This window comes from Ambystoma mexicanum, chromosome 3q, assembly GCF_040938575.1.
Source record: "Ambystoma mexicanum isolate Mex_15411 chromosome 3q, UKY_AmexF1_1, whole genome shotgun sequence".
Classification (NCBI taxonomy): Eukaryota; Metazoa; Chordata; class Amphibia; order Caudata; family Ambystomatidae; genus Ambystoma; species Ambystoma mexicanum.
In genome coordinates this window covers 673,360,196-673,378,790 of record NC_090926.1, presented here as the reverse complement: position 1 = coordinate 673,378,790, position 18,595 = coordinate 673,360,196, and the positions used below count along the sequence as shown (strand labels likewise).

The window sequence follows — 18,595 nt, the reverse complement described above, 5'->3', positions numbered from 1 at the left end:
TTTTATGAAAAATTCATCACAGCAAGCAGATAAGTGGTAAAGAGCTATTTCTACAGACACAAGAAGAAGAAAAGACTTTTTAAAAGAAAATTACTTTTTAAAATAGTCTCTTAAAAGAGACTAGTTAGTTAGGGATAGTTAGCATAAGTTTGTAACTCAGGAGAAGAACATTCTTTTCAACAAGGAAGAGCACAAGTACATTCTTAAAGACTGAGAAGAACGCAAATTCCTTTTCAACACCTCTCAGCAAGTAGCAGAGGCAAGACAGGTAACAGTCAAGCACATTACTAAAGATGTCATATTTTATAAGATCACTGAGCAGAATAGAAAATAATCAGGTGTTGTTTATTTTTACTGCAGATACCAGAACTGGGCCAAGAGGTGAGGAGCCAGGAGTGTCTGAAGTTTATTATTTTATCCACTACCCCTTTCCCTTCCTGGAGGTTTATGACTCAGTCATGAAATCTCGGGTTGAGCAGGGAACGTCCAGTGAGGGTCTGTGGGCTCAACATCAGCTCTTGCGGATTCCAGCAAGCCTCTCATGACAGTCTTTTTCCAAGATAATTTTTTAGTCCATGCAAACTCAAGAGTAGATGGACTTACCATTCAACGCAGCATATGCAGGATTGGTGTTGAGAGTGTGAGCATTTGGAGCATGGTATTTTGGCTCTGGGAGTATGTTGAAAGCTCAGTTTAGTCGAGGCCGTAAGCTGTGCACCTGAACCCAAAGACAAGGATCAGTTAAGGTCATTCCTGGGATTTGCTGAATATTATCACAAGTTTGTGTGCAATTTTGCGGTGATTTCAACTCCCCTTAGGTCATTACTCAAGAAGGGAGTGAAGCATGATTGGTCTGAGGCATTTGCATTTATCAAGGAGGGCATAGCTAATGCTCTGGGGACATTTTGTAATAAGAGCAAAACCTGTTTTACAGTGAATGCCAGCATATTGGGTTTGGGGTAATCTTTAACACAGAGTGATAGTGGTAAAGAGGAACGTGTTGTGGCATTCATGTCTAGACCATTAAGGGGTGCTATAAAGGAATTATTTGGTATTGGATATAGAGGCCCTTGCTGTATTTTTGGGTGGTCCTCCATTCCGAATATTTCTTGTGGGGTCAACGTTTTGTGGTCAGGACACATCATAAGCCCCTGGTGCAAATCTTGTCAGTTGTGCGGTGGAGCAATGGCTCACCGAGGATATGCCAATGGCTTTTGGGGTTGCAAGGTTACGATTATCAAGTATGTTATTTGCCGGCAAGAAGAATTTGGTGGCGGACTGTCTGTCCCACCTGCCGATTAAGTTTTCAGCGAGGTAGGTGGAGGTCAATGAGGGGGAGATGGTGGTGGCCAGTATTGAGCATGGCGCACTAAATGAGTTAGAGTGGGAACACACTGGTAGTGATAATGAGGCGTTGAAGTCTATCTTGGAGTGGATGGTTGCAGGCTGGCATGGCAGGAATGTTCGGGAAAAGAAGTATGAGTTGTCTTTGTCTGGAGGGAAACACAGGAGAGGTGTGAAATGTGTGCCTCCCGAAAGTGTCAGGGAAAGGATGTTAGATTTAGAGCATCAGGGAAATTTGGGGGCAAATGGCTCTAAGAGAAGGTTACGTCAGAATTACTGGTTGCCAGTGATAGACAGTTGTGTTGAAAGGAAGGTAAGGTATTGTGTTAAATGTTTGGCTATAGTGATAAGAGAAAGGTAGCTAGGGAAACCCTTCTTATTCCTGCTAAGGTTCCAGCTCAGCCCTGCAGAAGGTTGCTGTGAAAGGGATGGGTTTGATTCAAAGTATGTGGGGAGGTCTCAATTTTATTTGTGTTATGGTAGACTACCATTCTAAGTGGGTTGAGTGGAAGATCATCAGGGAATCTACTATGGTCCAGTTGATCACATTTTTTGAGGGTGTGTTTTCCATAAAGGATTTCCCATGAGTTGGTGACTGACAATGGGGTTCAGTTCTGTTCAGAAATAATGAAGAAATTCTTGAGGGAGTACTCTGCTGTACATGTGCGCACTGCTCTCTATCATCCCAGAGCTAACAGTTTGGTTAAGTGTGTCAACAGGTTTGTGAAGGGAGATATCCAGTTGGCTTTGAAGTCAGGTTTGCCATGGCAGGTGGTTCTGAGGCAAATAGTGTGGGGATGCTGTACTACATCACATTCTGTTATGAACGTGTCTCCTTTTGTTTCACTGAAGGGACACAAACCTGGCACCTAATTGTGTTCCGGTTGCTTGGGGATGGCTGTCCCTGTGTTGGGGGACCGTTTGGAGATTTGGAGAGTGTTGGGGCAAGAGCAAGAGCATTACAGGAGAGTGTTTGATGATTGCTATAGAGCCAGGACCCGCAACTGGGCTGTTGGTGATTTTGTACTGATCAAAAATACTAGGTTAGGTCTTGAGTGTTTGGGAAGTTCGTTTTTAGATACCAAGATGTCCATTATGGTGAGGAATGGTGTTGTGGTGGTGGATGGTGGTGAAATGTCGTAAATGGGAAGGTGTACACCTTTCAGAGGAGGAGTTGGTGCTGGTGTGGATGGTGTTGGTAGGGAGAAGGATGTTGGTCGAGAGATCAGAGTGAGTGGGAGAGAGTGGAGGGTTTGTACTCATTGTAAAGATTTTGTTGTTTGAGAGTGTGCACACTTCTTCCATTTCAATGCTGTTTTTATTTTAAGTTCCATTGTTATGTTTTGGTTCATTCTTCTGTCTGTGTTTAATAGTAATACTGCTTTGCCTTTACTCATAAGGGGAAAGATATGTTGTGCTCTATATTCTGGTTCTAGTATGGTTTAGATACAAACTAGAACATTTGGGAGAGTCAGTTGACTGTTGATGTTTGCAGCACTCCGCTGGCTCTGTAGGTCTCATCTAATAAACCTCTTCCTGAACACGCCTTAGCGAATCTCTTCAATCTCCTTCCTGCCCCTTGCTCTGAGGGTCTACACTTTCCTCTGACTAGGCTGCCCCACGCTAATTGTGCTATTGTGTACTTGCATGGGGGATTTCACAGCCATCCAACATGCCTCTAGGTATTAGCACTGCAAGCTTCTTTAGGTGGGATGGTGCTTTACACAACCCCCAGCCAGCCGGTTTTAAAGTACACGGTACGAGACCCGCCGCCTTCATTCCGTCAGGGCCGATTACGAGCTTCCCATCGCGGGACACGGATCGGACGCCTGGTAAAACCAGGCGTCCTTTCTGGGTCCCGCGAAGGGAAGAGGGAGGTAACAACGGGACACTTATAATGTGCCTGTTGTTACCTCCATCCTCATTCCCATTGAGCCCTGCGGGGGCTCAAATGGGAATGGGGAATGGTTCCTGCAAGGAGGATTTACCGTGTCCTCCTATCTCGGAATGACCCGGTAAGTTCCCATTGCAGGAACCCGGAAAAGGAGCCCGGTTTGGAGGCAGCCATGGAGCTAATAGCTCCATGGCTGCCTCCAAACTCGTAATGAAGTTTATTAGATGAGAACCATGTTGTTGCCAGCCCCCGGCATAGGTCTGTAGAAAGCTTTTCAGGCTTGCTTGTCCTGCTCAATCTGACTCTGTGACTAAATCGGCTAGGTCACCTCTAGTTGCACTTCTCTAGAGCCAGTGGCATATTCTTCTGGCCCACACAGGTTTATCAGGTTTATTATGCCTCCTCCTCCATCTCTCATTCTCTCTCACGTTCTCTCTCTCTCTCTCTCTCTCTCACTGAACCTACACCTCTCTCTGGAATTTTGTCCTAACTCACTCAATATTCTGAGGATTCTGCTTCTCTTTTAGGGGTCCATTTACCTTTCATGACTGTGGACTGCCTTTGGTCACTTGAGATTGGGTCCACCTACTCCTCATGCGTGCATGACTGTACGCTGTGTGGCAATAAGTGTTGGGGACTGGCTGGTGATTGAGATTGGCCCATGCCCTGAGATCTTATTACCTCCTGTCCACAACTTGGGAGTGTACATCCCAGTAGTGGCATCTGTCTGTTCCGCAGAGGCCCCTCTTTATGCAGTACATTTTAGCCAGGGAGGAGGGTACTCACACTAAATTGTGCGGACTTCCTGTAGATAGTTCATGAAGATTTCGTTTTTCCCATGAGTTACAATTGGTGATTGCAGTGCCGGCATGTTCTTTCTCCCAGCTCTGGGCCCATGGGCAAAACGCCTCATCTTAGAGAAATGGTCCCAATTCTTGGCTGTATTCTTGGCTACATGACTCCTCTTTGGCCCAGACTTCACTCGGAACTATGAATAAACAATCTCCTTCACAATTTCACCCAACTCCATGACTTTGTCCCAAATCGGTACTCCATACAGTTTTCTGGGTCCAGGTTTTTACCAAAGAAAGGATTTTGGGATCTCTGGAGGTTTTTTGATGTACCGCCAACAGTCGTCACATCACAGAGCGAGCATTACCCCTTAGGCCCGAGAGGGCCCTCATGCTACTAGAGGGGTGTCAACTCGGTGACCTATGGCCATCTCAAAAAAGACCTCCAGGTCTCAGAACTAAAGGGTATCACATTCCCTCTAGCAGGCAACCACTGCATCCCTCACCTACAGGAGGATTCCACATGTCTTTGAAGAAATAGCCAGGGCACTGCTCACATGTTATGGGGAACCACATCTTTCAGAATAGCTGAGCTATCATCTGGAACAGCTGGAGCTGGAAATAGAAACACACATTACACCCAACTATTTTGTCTTTGTTATTCTAAAGAGCACACGCCAAACCGTATCTATTGTGTGCGAATGGATGTTGAGGTTTCCTTTGTGAAATATGTGCTGCAAGTCTAAATAAATGTCTTTCAATCTCCCTTCTTCCAGTACTACCATATCCGGATGTTGTCTGAACCCTGTTCGTGCATTTGGACCGGCTGTAGTGTGGAATTTCTGGGAACATCACTGGATATACTGGGTTGGCCCGTTAATAAGTGCACTGCTCATGGCATTAACTTATAGGTAAGGAGAGAAGTCACAGTCAATGCCTATTTTCAGTAGCATTTTCTTCTGTAATGTTTGGCTGTTTGATTTCCCTTTCCTGTTTGGTGGGAAATTTGATTGGGGCATAACTTGTGGTAAGGTGAGACATGGCCAACCAATGAAAGAAGAGGAAATAACCTGTGGCAAGGTGAAGGCCAAATAGGGGTGACAAGTTTTCAGTAAGCAGAAACTATTGGCAATCACACGCATTAATGAGGAGTGACGTCATGTTGAAGAGAGTATCGTTTATTGTACAGAACATTTTGTGCAGACCGTGTTGGTAAGCAAACCTGTTTTGTGGCAGCACACCTATCATGTGCTGATGAGTACATTGTAACCTAATGGAGCGATCATGTCCTGTGGAGGAAATACTGGACACATAGAGATATTGTGTACTGGTGGGTAGGTACATCATGTGATGTGACGAACATCGTGTGCTAATTGAGAGCTCATGTGATGATTGCGATATCCTGCGCTGATAAGAACCTTATGCTTTGTGAACAACAGACTCAACTTGTTGAGAGATTGAGAGCCGTAGATGTCAATCCAAACTGATTGAGCAGGGATCTACCTACCTGCGGATCTACAGATGTTTTGAACTATGACCCCCAATGATTTCTGCCCGTGGAAACCACAGGGTAGAGCTGATGGGTTTTGTGCTCCAAAACATCTGAAAAGCTGAACGTTGCAGTCACATGATGGTTTGATGTCTATTTTTCGTCTGTTTGAGATTGCTCCAAAATAAGGATGCGCTTAGTACGCCGCTCCTGTGACCCCACCGCCTGTCCTTATTTCAGAGTGGCCTCTAATGGAAAACAAACCAATAAAGAACTACCTTCATCGGGTGGGGAGTTTCACACCCAAACTCTCATTCCATGCACCCTGTCACCCTGCCCCACCACACCCTACTGTGCATTTCTAACCTCTCTCTCCCTGACCCCCACCCATCCTAACCCTTCTTTCAATCAAACGGAGGATTCACCTGCCTCCCAACCCAGTACCCTTATTTTAAGCAGTCCTTAATTTCCTGTTATCGTGTCCTCCTGAACCACTCACTTGCTCGTCCCCCATTCCCCACCGCACCCCTACTGCTACATCCTCCTCTTCTGTAGCTGCACCCTCCCCCCCCCCCTATTATCTCTGGGCATTGTTTCCTGTGTGCCCACTTTTGTCAGCAGCACAGAAAGTGCACTCTACAGAGCCCACACTCCTGTGTGAAAGAGCATGCTGATTCAAAGGTGCATGCATGCCCTGATGAGAGGCCAGGTGCTGTGTGGGGTATCCTGTCCTGAATGAGACATCATTTGATGTTGGAAATAGTGTGTGTAGTACATTCCATCTCTTATCACTGACACGTGTATGTGAGAACCTCAGGTGAGAAGGGCATGCTTCACAATGTGATGAGAAATCATTCTTGACTCGTTCGACTAGTCATTATGTACTGATGGAAACGTAACACCATGGCCCTCAATACCGGTTTGACAGTAGTTAGCGCCAACATCGCTTACTGTTACTATCCCTTGGTCCTGTGGGTTTAGCACTGGATTACAAGTGGCGGTAGGGCAGTGTAACTCCCCATTACTGGAGTCCATAGGACTACATGGGGATTTTTTGGTAGATTTACCACAAGCGGTAATTCCATCACGGTAAATCTGCCAATTTTTGGCGTCAAAGTGGAGGATTCACCTCCAGCTCCACTTCAAGTCCAAACCTATGATTCAGCGGTGCGATAAAAGTGGCAGTAATTCTATTGCAGCCCATAAAAGTGGAAGTAACGAAATTACAGACACTTTTTTACCGCACCTCTGAGCTTGTTATGAGACCCTAAGTGTTGTAAGCATGATGTATACTAATAGTTGAGAATTCTTTTGAAGCTCTTGGCACAAATGCTTCTATCCGGCACTTCATCTCGAGATCATATGCTGATTAGGAGGTTCATTATACAATGGAATAGGGTCTTATTTAGCAGAATTGTGCCAGTTGTTGTCTTTATTGCGCATGGGTTCACCACCAGGGTAGTTTCTTGGTGATAGACCGATTGACAGAGGTATATTCTTTCATACACATCTCAATGGTGCTCATTCTATTGACCCGGGAAGGATGAACAGATGCATCAACCTGCCAGACTATCCCACTGAGCCACAGACCTGAAATGTAACACAGTCTTGTATTGCCCTGACCAGCTTAGAAATAAATGTTTGGAGTGTACTCTCAAACCTCTCTATGTGTCTGTGGCAGGATTTTGAAGCTCAAAGAACACCCATGAAGGCCTGCTCTCAAACTTGCAGCTGTTCAAACTGGATTATATTGTCATGATCTCTGCTTCCAAAAGATCAGGACTTGCCCGACTCCCTTGGAAGCAGACCCATAACCCCGGTTCCGAAAGCCAGCCAGTCCCAATTGGGACCTTTTGGACCCTGTCCTGGCGCCAGTGGCACCAGGCTCATAAAGATGCCCAGTCCCAGCGCTGGAAGCGCCGGACTCATAATGCTTGGGTGGACTTACCTGCAGCAGACCATGCTGCTTACTTACCTGCCAGTTGAACCCCTGATCCTCTTCTGTTTGGGACTACTTTTCCTGTTGGGTGGGGCAGGAGCCACTCCCTAGGTTCAGAATACTGGAACTCTTCTAGAAAGCAGGAACTCTTTTCTTACCTAGGCGTGGCTGTGGAAGGAGACACCTAAGCACTACAGGAGGCTATTTAAACCACATCCGATGGATGAATCTTGCTTTGTGTTATTCTGCATTCTCTGCAGCAGAACGCTCATCGTGTCTTCTGCTTCTGATCCTGGGCCTAAGGGAACAAAGGCTTACCATCCTGGAATCCAGTCTTCAGCAGCACCTGTAAAGACAAAGAAAGAACAGGTTAGCTCTACGGTCTTCAGTGGCAGCGCATCTCTTACCTGGTCCATCGGCTGTCACCAACGCCTCGAGCTGCATTCCGGCATCTGAAAGACAAAGGCTTACCTACTCTTCGCATGCTCCGGAGGTCTTCGCACTGCATTCCGGCATCTGAAAGACAAAAGCTTACCAGCTCTTCGCACGCTCCGGAAGCCTTCGGCGCTGCATCCCGCATCTGAAAGACAAAAGAAGGTGCGTTTAAAGACATTGGGCAACTTTATTACTCACGTGCCATTACTCCTTCCCACGCCGAATCCAGTGGGTATTCCAGCACCCTTCAGCTTCTCTAAAGCTCCGAACTTGTACCTGCAAGATAAAAGGGACAGTTAGTGCGCATCGTGAAGCAGGCTACAAGCACTTACTTACGTGCTTCCAGGCGCTTCTATTCCTCACGCGGGTTCGATCCTCAACTCTCATCAGCCCGCCATCCGCCATCGCCGGAACCCTGCAAAACAAGAGATATCATTACAAAAGACTTTTAAGACATTTGAAGTGCCCAGAACTTACCGTACGTGCAGTTAACGACGGACAGCAGTCCTCTGAGGTCAAGAGGCCTGCACCCTTATCCAGTGAAGAAACTGGTTACGGCACCCTGCCCCGAGGCAGATGGAGAGCTCAGCGTTCGCTTACCTAAGGTGAGGGTGTTAACCTTTGGGGTTCTACAGGAGAAGAGAAAGGGAAGAGGAGAGAGGCACCCAATAACCCCAGTTCATTAATCCCATATTTTCTATCTGCAGACATCTTACTCTTCGAGTCAGACATACAGTGCACAGAGGTCCAGCCCAAAGAGCCAACCGTGTGTTACACATCACCTTTGAAGATACGGCATTCACCCAGTCAAGACCGGCGCCTCTGCGGGAATCAGGTGAGCGTTACAGAACACAAAGCCTACCGCAAAACTCCCACCCAGGCGCTATGGAAACCTCGGATACCGACCAGCTAGCCCAGTTACTTGGGGAACTAAGAGCAGAAGTGCATGCAGCCCGTCAGGAGACGAATGCTCTAAGAAGGGAACTGATTATTTCCAAGGAGCGAACAGACGATCTCGCTAGACAATTGCTACAGTCACAAGCCGGAAAAACTCCGTTACCCGCATCAGGGGCAAATCTTCCTTCAACATCCTCTACAAACCCAGTGCAGATCAACCTACCTGGGAATGTACCTCTGGCTCCGCCCGAACGATTTTCTGGTGACCCAAAGAGGTTTGCAGTATTTATTAATCAGTGCCGGTTGCACTTCTTATGCCGGCCAGCAGCCTTTCCAACTGATCAAGCTAAGGTAGCTTTCGTGCTTTCGTACCTTAGTGGCAATGCGGCAGACTGGTCGATCCCTCTAGTTAATCAAGATGATCCGGTTCTCCATGGTTTTCAAGCTTTTCAGCTCAGTATGGAAAAACTGTTTGCAAGACATTCACAGGTGCAGGCCTTGGACTATGAGCTCCTTTCATTGCGACAGGGTAATCAAGACCTTTTGGCTTATATTGCGTCTTTCAACAGACTGATAGTGGAAACTCGATGGCCTGAGGACAAAAGGATTACGCTGTTTTATAGAGGTCTACGTGGAGAGCTCAAAGATGTGTTAGCCCAAGTAGTGAATCCCCCGCAAGACTGTTCGGACTATATTGACTTAGTCGTTCAAATTGACCACAGACTGCAGAACAGGAAGGCCGATCGTTCCAAGTTTGATGCTCGAGTATTTTCCAAACCACCAACTCCTACCAAAGGAGTAGACTCCGGGGAACCCATGCAAATAGGGGGCCTGAAAGGACCACTAACACAAAAGGAGCGGGAAAGGAGAAAACAGCTGCAATTATGCCTCTATTGCGGAAACTCGGGGCACTTTCTTCGAGACTGTCCGGTGAAACCAGCCAAGAAGGCAGTAGGAGCTGCAGTTACCAGGGTCATAAACTCTGAGCAGGGAAACTACCTCGCCCGACAAGAATAGAGGTCCTCTTGCCGAGCGTTAAAACCAGTTCAGTGACCTCGCATTTCGTGATACCTATGGTCCTCATTAGCCCTGAACATCCGGATCGATTACATGCGATTGAAGCTTACGTCGACAGCGGTGCCATCGGCAATTATGTGGATCATGAAATGGTTTTGAGGATGAATCTGACTCTTTGTCCAAAGGCTGTAAAGGACGTCATTACTACGGTGGATGGTACAGAGATAGCCTCCGGACCAGTAACGCATACCACCCAAGAAGTGACGCTAGTAAGTCAAGATGGACACCATGAGAAGATCGTGTTCGATGTGATCAAGGCCCCTCAGTTCCAGATTATTCTAGGAATTCCTTGGTTAGAGAAGCACAATCCTCAGATCGATTGGCGAGCAAGAACGGTTCAGTTTCCAGAATGTGTCTCTACTTGTCACCCTCGACCTGGTGTTGCGCTGGCAGCAATTTCCTCGGAGGCTCCCCAGTTACCTCCTGAATACCTAGAATTCCAAGATGTTTTCCGGAAGGATCAGGCTAACTCTCTACCTCCTCATAGGTCTTATGACTGCCAGATAGACCTGATACGTGGATCTACTCCTCCTTGTAGTAGAATTTATGCCCTCACCGAGCCTGAGAATCTTCACCTCCGACAATACCTGGATCAATACCTAGCGAATGGGTTTATTCGTCCTTCCAAGTCCCCTGCTTCCTCAGCTTTGTTCTTCGTTCCAAAAAAAGAAGGGGACATTAGAACTTGTATAGATTATCGCGCCCTGAACCAGATCACCGTTAAGAATAGATATCCGTTACCTTTGATCCCTGAACTCCTGGACCAAGTCAGAAAAGCATGCATATATACAAAGCTGGATCTTAGAGGAGCCTACCACTTGGTACGAGTAAAAGAGGGCGATGAATGGAAGACGGCCTTCCGCACCAAGTATGGGCTATTTGAATATCAGGTCATGCCCTTCGGACTTTGCAATGCCCCGGCCGCCTTTCAATATTTTATGAACGATGTCCTCAGAGAGCTCATAGATGTGTGTGTTGTTGTTTACATTGACGACATCCTCGTTTATTCTTCATCGGAAACTGAACATCGGAAACACGTGAAAATGGTCCTCGAGAGATTGCGTCAACACAAACTTTTCGCTAAGTTGGAAAAATGTGTTTTCAACGTGACTGAAGTTGAATTCTTGGGATTCATATTATCACCTAGCGGAGTGCGTATGGATTCAAAGAAGGTCGATGCAATTCTCAAATGGCCATTGCCATCCTCCGTAAAAGGTGTTCAAAGCATGTTAGGCTTCGCTAACTTTTACCGCAGGTTTATCCCCGAATTCTCTCGAATAGTCCAGCCCATCACCGCCTTGTTAAAGAAAAACAAACGTTTTGAATGGTCTACCGAGGCGGAACAAGCTTTCCAGAATTTGAAGACTAGATTTATCTCTGCACCGATCTTAAAACATCCTCGCCCAGAACTCCCCTACATCGTTGAAACTGATGCTTCGAGCCTTGCCATGGGGGCAGTTCTATCACAAAAGGACCCAGTAACCAATCAATTGCATCCCGTGGCATTTTGGTCCCGCAAATTCACGCCTCCTGAAATCAATTACACTATTACTGATAAGGAACTTCTAGCTATCAAGTCCGCCTTTAAGGCTTGGCGGCATTATCTTCTGGGGGCCCGACACACCGTTACTGTGATTACAGATCACCGAAACCTGCAATAATTGAAAACCGCAAAAGCTCAATCCTCTAGGCAACTCCGTTGGGCACTATTCTTTGCCGAGTTTGACTTCATAATTACCTATCGACCTGGTACAAAAAACGGTAAAGCTGATGCCCTTTCTCGGATGGGAGTGGAATAACATTTGATCAATCCTAAACCTGTACCTATCATTACCGAACAAAGAATTCTAGGTGTAATCGCCACACAATCCATAGAGGAAGTTAAGGATAAAGCCAGGCTACTGGTAACTCCAGCAGACATACAGAATTGGCATCTGCAGGGAAAGGACTTTACGGTGAAGGACAACCTATTATATTTCCAAGAACGGTTATACCTGCCCAGCACAGATTTACAGAAAAAGGTAATCTCTTGTTATCACGATTCTTTAATGGAAGGACATCCCGGTATGACCAAGACCTCGGAAAAGATCAAGCGCTACTTCTGGTGGCCGTCTTGGAAAAAAGATATCAGAGACTTTATAATGTCCTGTGGAGTATGCGCCCAAAACAAGAGCCAAAAGGAAAAACCAGCCGGCCTCTTACGCCCTATTGACATCCCGCCTCGCCCTTGGCATACGCTTTCTATGGACTTCATCACCGATCTACCTCCATGCTCCGGATACAATACGATCCTAGTAATCGTGGACCTATTCTCCAAGATGGCGCATTTCATTCCACTCAAAGGCTTACCAACAGCAGCAACTCTGGCCCGAGACTTTCTAGAAAACATCGTCCGACTGCACGGTTTTCCTTCAGTTCTAATTTCGGATCGAGGTAGTCAATTTATTTCTCATTTTTGGCGAAGTTGCTGTCGGTCGGCTCAAATTGATGTGAGACTTTCGACCAGCCACCACCCTCAAACCGACGGACAAACCGAGAGGACCAATCAAACTCTGGAACAGTATTTGCGCTGCATGCTACAACAAACTGAAAAAACTTGGAAAGATATCCTTTGGATAGCCGAATATGCCTACAATAACTCTGTCCACTCGGGAACTGGGAAGACCCCGTTTTTTCTTTCATACGGTAGTCACCCTCGAACCTCGGAGTTGGATCCACTCCAAGATCTTGGAACACCAGCAGTAGACCACCTGCATTCTACAATCACCCAAGCCTTTAAGGAAGCCGTTTCTCACCTTCAAAGGGCTAAAGAACAATACAAGAAAGGAGCAGACCAACATCGGAAGGAAGCCCCCCAATATCAAGTAGGAGATCAAGTCTGGTTATCCACCAAATATCTACCTCTAAAAGGACCACGCACATTCAACCCAAGATACCTTGGTCCCTATTCCATCACTACCATAGTAAATCCAGTAGCGGTCAAGTTGGACTTGCCCCCTCACATGAAGATACATCCGGTCTTCCACGTCTCTCTATTAAAACCTGTGCAACCTCAAACCCGACTAACTACATCTCCAAAACCTATTCTAGTTGATGGAGAACTCGAGTTTGAAGTCAAAAGCATCCTGGATTCCAAGATCTCCAAATCTAAACTATTTTACCTGATTGACTGGAAAGGCTACGGTCCCCAAGAAAGATCCTGGGAACCTGCAGAATATGTCCACGCGCCTCGTCTAATCAAAAGATTTCATCGAACATTTCCTAACAAGCCCAAACCCCCGGAGAAGCCCGGTTTGGGAGGGGCCTTGAGGGGGGGGTGCTGTCATGATCTCTGCTTCCAAAAGATCAGGACTTGCCCGACTCCCTTGGAAGCAGACCCATAACCCCGTTTCCGAGTGCCAGCCAGTCCCAATTGGGACCTTTTGGACCCTGTCCTGGCGCCAGTGGCACCAGGCTCATAAAGATGCCCAGTCCCAGCGCTGGAAGCGCCGGGCTCATAATGCTTGGGTGGACTTACCTGCAGCAGACCATGCTGCTTACTTACCTGCCAGTTGAACCCCTGATCCTCTTCTGTTTGGGACTACTTTTCCTGTTGGGTGGGGCAGGAGCCACTCCCTAGGTTCAGAATACTGGAACTCTTCTAGAAAGCAGGAACTCTTTTCTTACCTAGGCGTGGCTGTGGAAGGAGACACCTAAGCACTACAGGAGGCTATTTAAACCACACCCGATGGATGAATCTTGCTTTGTGTTATTCTGCATTCTCTGCAGCAGAACGCTCATCGTGTCTTCTGCTTCTGATCCTAGGCCTAAGGGAACAAAGGCTTACCATACTGGAATCCAGTCTTCAGCAGCACCTGTAAAGACAAAGAAAGAACAGGTTAGCTCTACGGTCTTCAGTGGCAGCGCATCTCTTACCTGGTCCATCGGCTGTCACCAACGCCTCGCGCTGCATTCCGGCATCTGAAAGACAAAGGCTTACCTACTCTTCGCATGCTCCGGAGGTCTTCGCACTGCATTCCGGCATCTGAAAGACAAAAGCTTACCAGCTCTTCGCACGCTCCGGAGGCCTTCGGCGCTGCATCCCGCATCTGAAAGACAAAAGAAAGTGCGTTTAAAGACATTGGGCAACTTTATTACTCACGTGCCATTACTCCTTCCCACGCCGAATCCAGTGGGTATTCCAGCACCCTTCAGCTTCTCTAAAGCTCCGAACTTGTACCTGCAAGATAAAAGGGACAGTTAGTGCGCATCGTGAAGCAGGCTACAAGCACTTACTTACGTGCTTCCAGGCGCTTCTATTCCTCACGCGGGTTCGATCCTCAACTCTCATCAGCCCGCCATCCGCCATCGCCGGAACCCTGCAAAACAAGAGATATCATTACAAAAGACTTTTAAGACATTTGAAGTGCCCAGAACTTACCGTTCGTTCAGTTAACGACGGACAGCAGTCCTCTGAGGTCAAGAGGCCTGCACCCTTATCCAGTGAAGAAACTGGTTACGGCACCCTGCCCCGAGGCAGATGGAGAGCTCGGCGTTCACTTACCTAAGGTGAGGGCGTTAACCTTTGGGGTTCTACAGGAGAAGAGAAAGGGAAGAGGAGAGAGGCACCCAATAACCCCAGTTCATTAATCCCATATTTTCTATCTGCAGACATCTTACTCTTTGAGTCAGACATACAGTGCACAGAGGTCCAGCCCAAAGAGCCAACCGTGTGTTACACATCACCTTTGAAGATACGGCATTCACCCAGTCAAGACCAGCGCCTCTGCGGGAATCAGGTGAGCGTTACATATATATCCTGCATTTTACAGACACCTCTTCATTGGGGTGACTATTGTGACCAATCAAAACAAATGAGGCACAAATCATAACTCTCCCTCTGTCCTCATTCTTCTTGACCTCGCCTCTGCTTTCGATACGGTAAACCACAACATCCTGATCTCCAATCTCTGTGAGACCCTGGGCCTCACTGATCAGGCCCTGACATGGCTAAAATCCTTTTTATGTGTCTGTCCTTCCCAGGTAGAAGTTGGATAATTTCTCTCCGCTATCACTCTGTCTACTTGTTGTGTCCCACAGGGATCTTATCTATCCCCCTTGCTTTTTAATGTCTACATGGCTGCTTTCACCTCCAACTTTCAGGGCCATGCGGATGACACACAACTCTCCTTCAAACTACTCTCTGCCTCTTTCACCTCCTCGCCCATCCCTGACTGTCTGTGCGCAATTCAGTCCTGGTGTGCTGGTAATGATCTTTGCCTTACCGACAGTAAGACAGAGATTGTCCTCATTGGGACCCCTGCTCCCGCTTTCCCACTTTCACTCGGGCCGGCCACCCTTGGTTTTGCGCCCCCACCCACTAGTGAGGTAAAACATATGGGGGTCATCTTCGACTCTACTCTCTCCTTCTCTTCTCACATCTCAGACATGTCCAAAAAGTCAAGCTACCAGCTACACGTCCTCAGAGGTATTCTACCTTTTCTCAACTTCCCCCCAGAGGCTCACTGTCTCCAGAGCCCTGGTTCTCTCCAGACTGGACTACTGCAACAGTCTCCTTCTCAATCTTCATACTTCTACTCTCTAACCTCTTCAACTTATCCAGAACAGAACCGCAAGCCTTATCCTTGGCCTCAAGCCCTGGGACCGCATCTCTCCGGCACTGAGATCCCGCCACTGGCTCCCTCCACTGGCTCCCCGTGGCTGCAAGGATCAAGTTCAAGGCCCTCTGCATAGTCCACAAGGCTTTCTGGGGCCAGGCCTTTACTATCTACAAGGCTCTCTTCCTAAATACTCTCTTTCCAGAGCCCTCTGTTGGCCTCCTCCAACTCTCTGTGGGTGAGCCGTTTTTCCAAACAGAGATTTGGGGGTAGATCCTTATCCTCTGCAGGTGCCTCCCTCTGGAACAGCCTACCTGCCTCTCTCCATCTTGAACCAGACCTCCTTAAGTTCCGGAAACTCCTCAAGACCTTCTTCTTCTCTTCCCCTTTCTCTCTCCTTTGCTAACATCCTTTCCCTTCTCTCCTGCTTCCCTCCTTAGTTCTCATCCCCAACCTGCTCAGTTCTCTGACTGGTCACCTGGTGCACCTCCAGAACCTCACAGGTCCCAGGCTCTCCTGCAGTCTTGCACTTGACTCTGGGCCTCCGCACTCTGCCTTGCACTATTGTACTCGGAATACATTCAATGAGAGTGGCAACCACTCTGCACTTGACCCTGGCCCCTACTAGACTGGGTGCACTTGCCCCACCTCCCCCTCCCTCGCACTCCCTGTCTGCGCACTTGCATGACCTTGAATGTACTAGGCTTAGCAGGTTTGTCTTGTCCTCCTCTATCTCCCCTCCCTAGCTTGGTTGTGCCTGTAATACTCATGCATAGGCGCATTGATGACCAACCTTTTTCTAGTATGTTCCTTCTCACTCTCCCCCTCCCGCCCCCCGTCTATCCCCATCTCTTTGTCATGCACTTACACCAGCAGAAGTGCCCCAGGCCTTGTATGCTAGCTATTGCTGTTAGATCATTCAGAATCTTCAAGGCTTAAGAATGACAACAATATCCCCTTCTTCCCTTCCCACCTTGAAGCGCTTTGAAGCACTTCACTTGTGTGCAAGTGCTTTACAAATAAACAATTACAATTACAAAAGAAACCTGAGACTACTAGATAGTCACCTGGTCCTATTGAGGACAGGAGGAGACTAGTTAACATCCACCTGCTTCCCATTCCCTGTCCTAAATACATCTGAGACATCATCCGCAGGAACAGAGCATGGTGCGCAGCGGCGTGAAAATAACCACAAAAGCGCACAGGGAACATACGTGTATATTAAGCCATACTCTGGAAATCTCCTGTGCGCATTCACCCCACCCCACCACCACTAAGCTTGTACACGCGGACGGACAGAGCGCAAGCACCTGCCAGCATCTACAATGTTGCCACTCAAAGACATTTTTAAGATGAGTGCACAGTGTTCAGTGTTGGACTCGAGAGGTGTAGCATACACAACTCTGCAAATGACACAAAGTGCCATCATTCATGCACATCAAAATGCACATAAACCTAGAGCAGCACAACGTTGCTGTGTGAGTCGGTGGATGTAAAATGAAAAGCTGCATTCGACAGTGTGGTGTCTCTGCTCGCAAAGAATGCACTTTCCTCCTCCCCAATTACAGCATTTTCTATTTAGCCTGTATACCTCCCCGCATCCTTGCTGGGGAGCTCAGGCTTCATCTACACATCGTTTTTTGTGCCGGCATGTTTCCTGCAGTGACATGAATCACTTTGTTTGGAGTGCCTCGGGCCGGGCTACACCGTCGCTGGAACCTGTACATTTCTTTCATGCATGAATACCTGGAATCGTGTATACTTGTTCATTTGCTTTTCCAGGTGACCCGCTCCCTGACACTGGGACAATGGCATATATCAGTAAGAGGAAGAAAGTCTTGCCAGTTAGGACCAAGAGGAGATTGAAGCACACCAGAGAGTTGATGGAGGGAGGGGCTAGACGTCCGAGACCGAGGCTGTGAGTGGTAGCGAAGAGCCACGGATAATACACCAAATGACAGATTCCTGGAAAACGAAGCGAATAGCAGCCTAGGAGACGTGAGCATGGTACCCTGCCAAAACCACCCCACGGCTGCAGTGAGATATGATTGGTTATTTATAATGCTTAATACCCAGAGATTTCCAAGCGCGGATCGGGGATCGAACCTGTGTTGTTTTGCTTCTAAGGCGAGCACGTCCCTGACCTTTCCTCCCGGAGCGAGAGGAACACGTGCTAAACAGGATCACTCAGACAGGTCCACGCCCGCAATGAAATGGCCACATTTCTAAAATCATTTGGCGGGACACTTGGCATACACACGGCGGCGATGATTAAACAATTGGTGAATGGCTTTTAATGCTCTCACGCCTGGTTTAATTGTAATAGTTATGATTTGCCTTTGTGAGCTGATGGTCACGTTTTTAACTGTAAAGTTCCAGTGCTGGAAATATGAGAAAAAAAATGTGGCGCACCGTCGCATCTTAAGAGACGCAGGACTTTGGGAAGGAGGGGGTGGGGTCGACGTTCGTGGCCCCCAGCCAGGCTGCACAACACAGTAACTCCATATAGAACCCAATCCTGGCGATTTACATAATCGCAAAAAGCATTATGGGAACAACATAATGTCCACAATTTTAAATGTTAAACATGTCTTATAGTGAAAAAATTGGGGTTTTCCTTGATACCTCGCATTCGTTTTGGATGAAGAAATTGATTTTCCGCGTAGTTTTTTTGTGTTTTGTGCCAGGTGCAAGATTTTAATTTATCTTTTAGTTTTTACAGTGTGGGCTCTTGGTCCCAGTTAAGGTCAGCAAACACGTGTTTCGACCTGTGGGTCTTTTTCAAGGCTATGTTGTATGGTTCCTTGCCCCTTGTGGGGTCCTGCTTCACGGAAGCAGGACGCATACACGCCGCCACCGTCCGCTATATCAGGGCCTAACTAGAGCCCAGCTGTAACTACAGGACCAATCGCAGCACACCACCCAGGACCTCAGACGGGGTTGATGAATCGGTTGTGTAGCGTAAGATGCCAGCGCTACAACGAGCGGACTGCTTTCATGAGTCTTCTGAAAACAGTCTATTCGATGAGGCACAGGATCTGTGAGAGTTGTGTCGTCGATAAGGCACAGGATCTGGCAGAGTCCCGTCTGGGACCCCCTGGGTCTGGAGAACAATGCAGGGTTCCGGCAAGA

The 18,595-nt window shown here is 47.5% G+C and overlaps 1 protein-coding gene across 1 annotated transcript in view; it reads left to right on the top strand.

The window, feature by feature from the left end:
* LOC138582871 (aquaporin-8-like) overlaps positions 1-18,595 on the top strand; it is a 508,777-nt gene that overhangs the window by 417,290 nt on the left and 72,892 nt on the right. Inside the window, exon 5 of the mRNA XM_069654561.1 lies at positions 4,806-4,940. Within this exon, the coding sequence (XP_069510662.1) occupies positions 4,806-4,940 (135 nt within the window). The remainder of the gene's footprint in view (positions 1-4,805; positions 4,941-18,595) is intronic.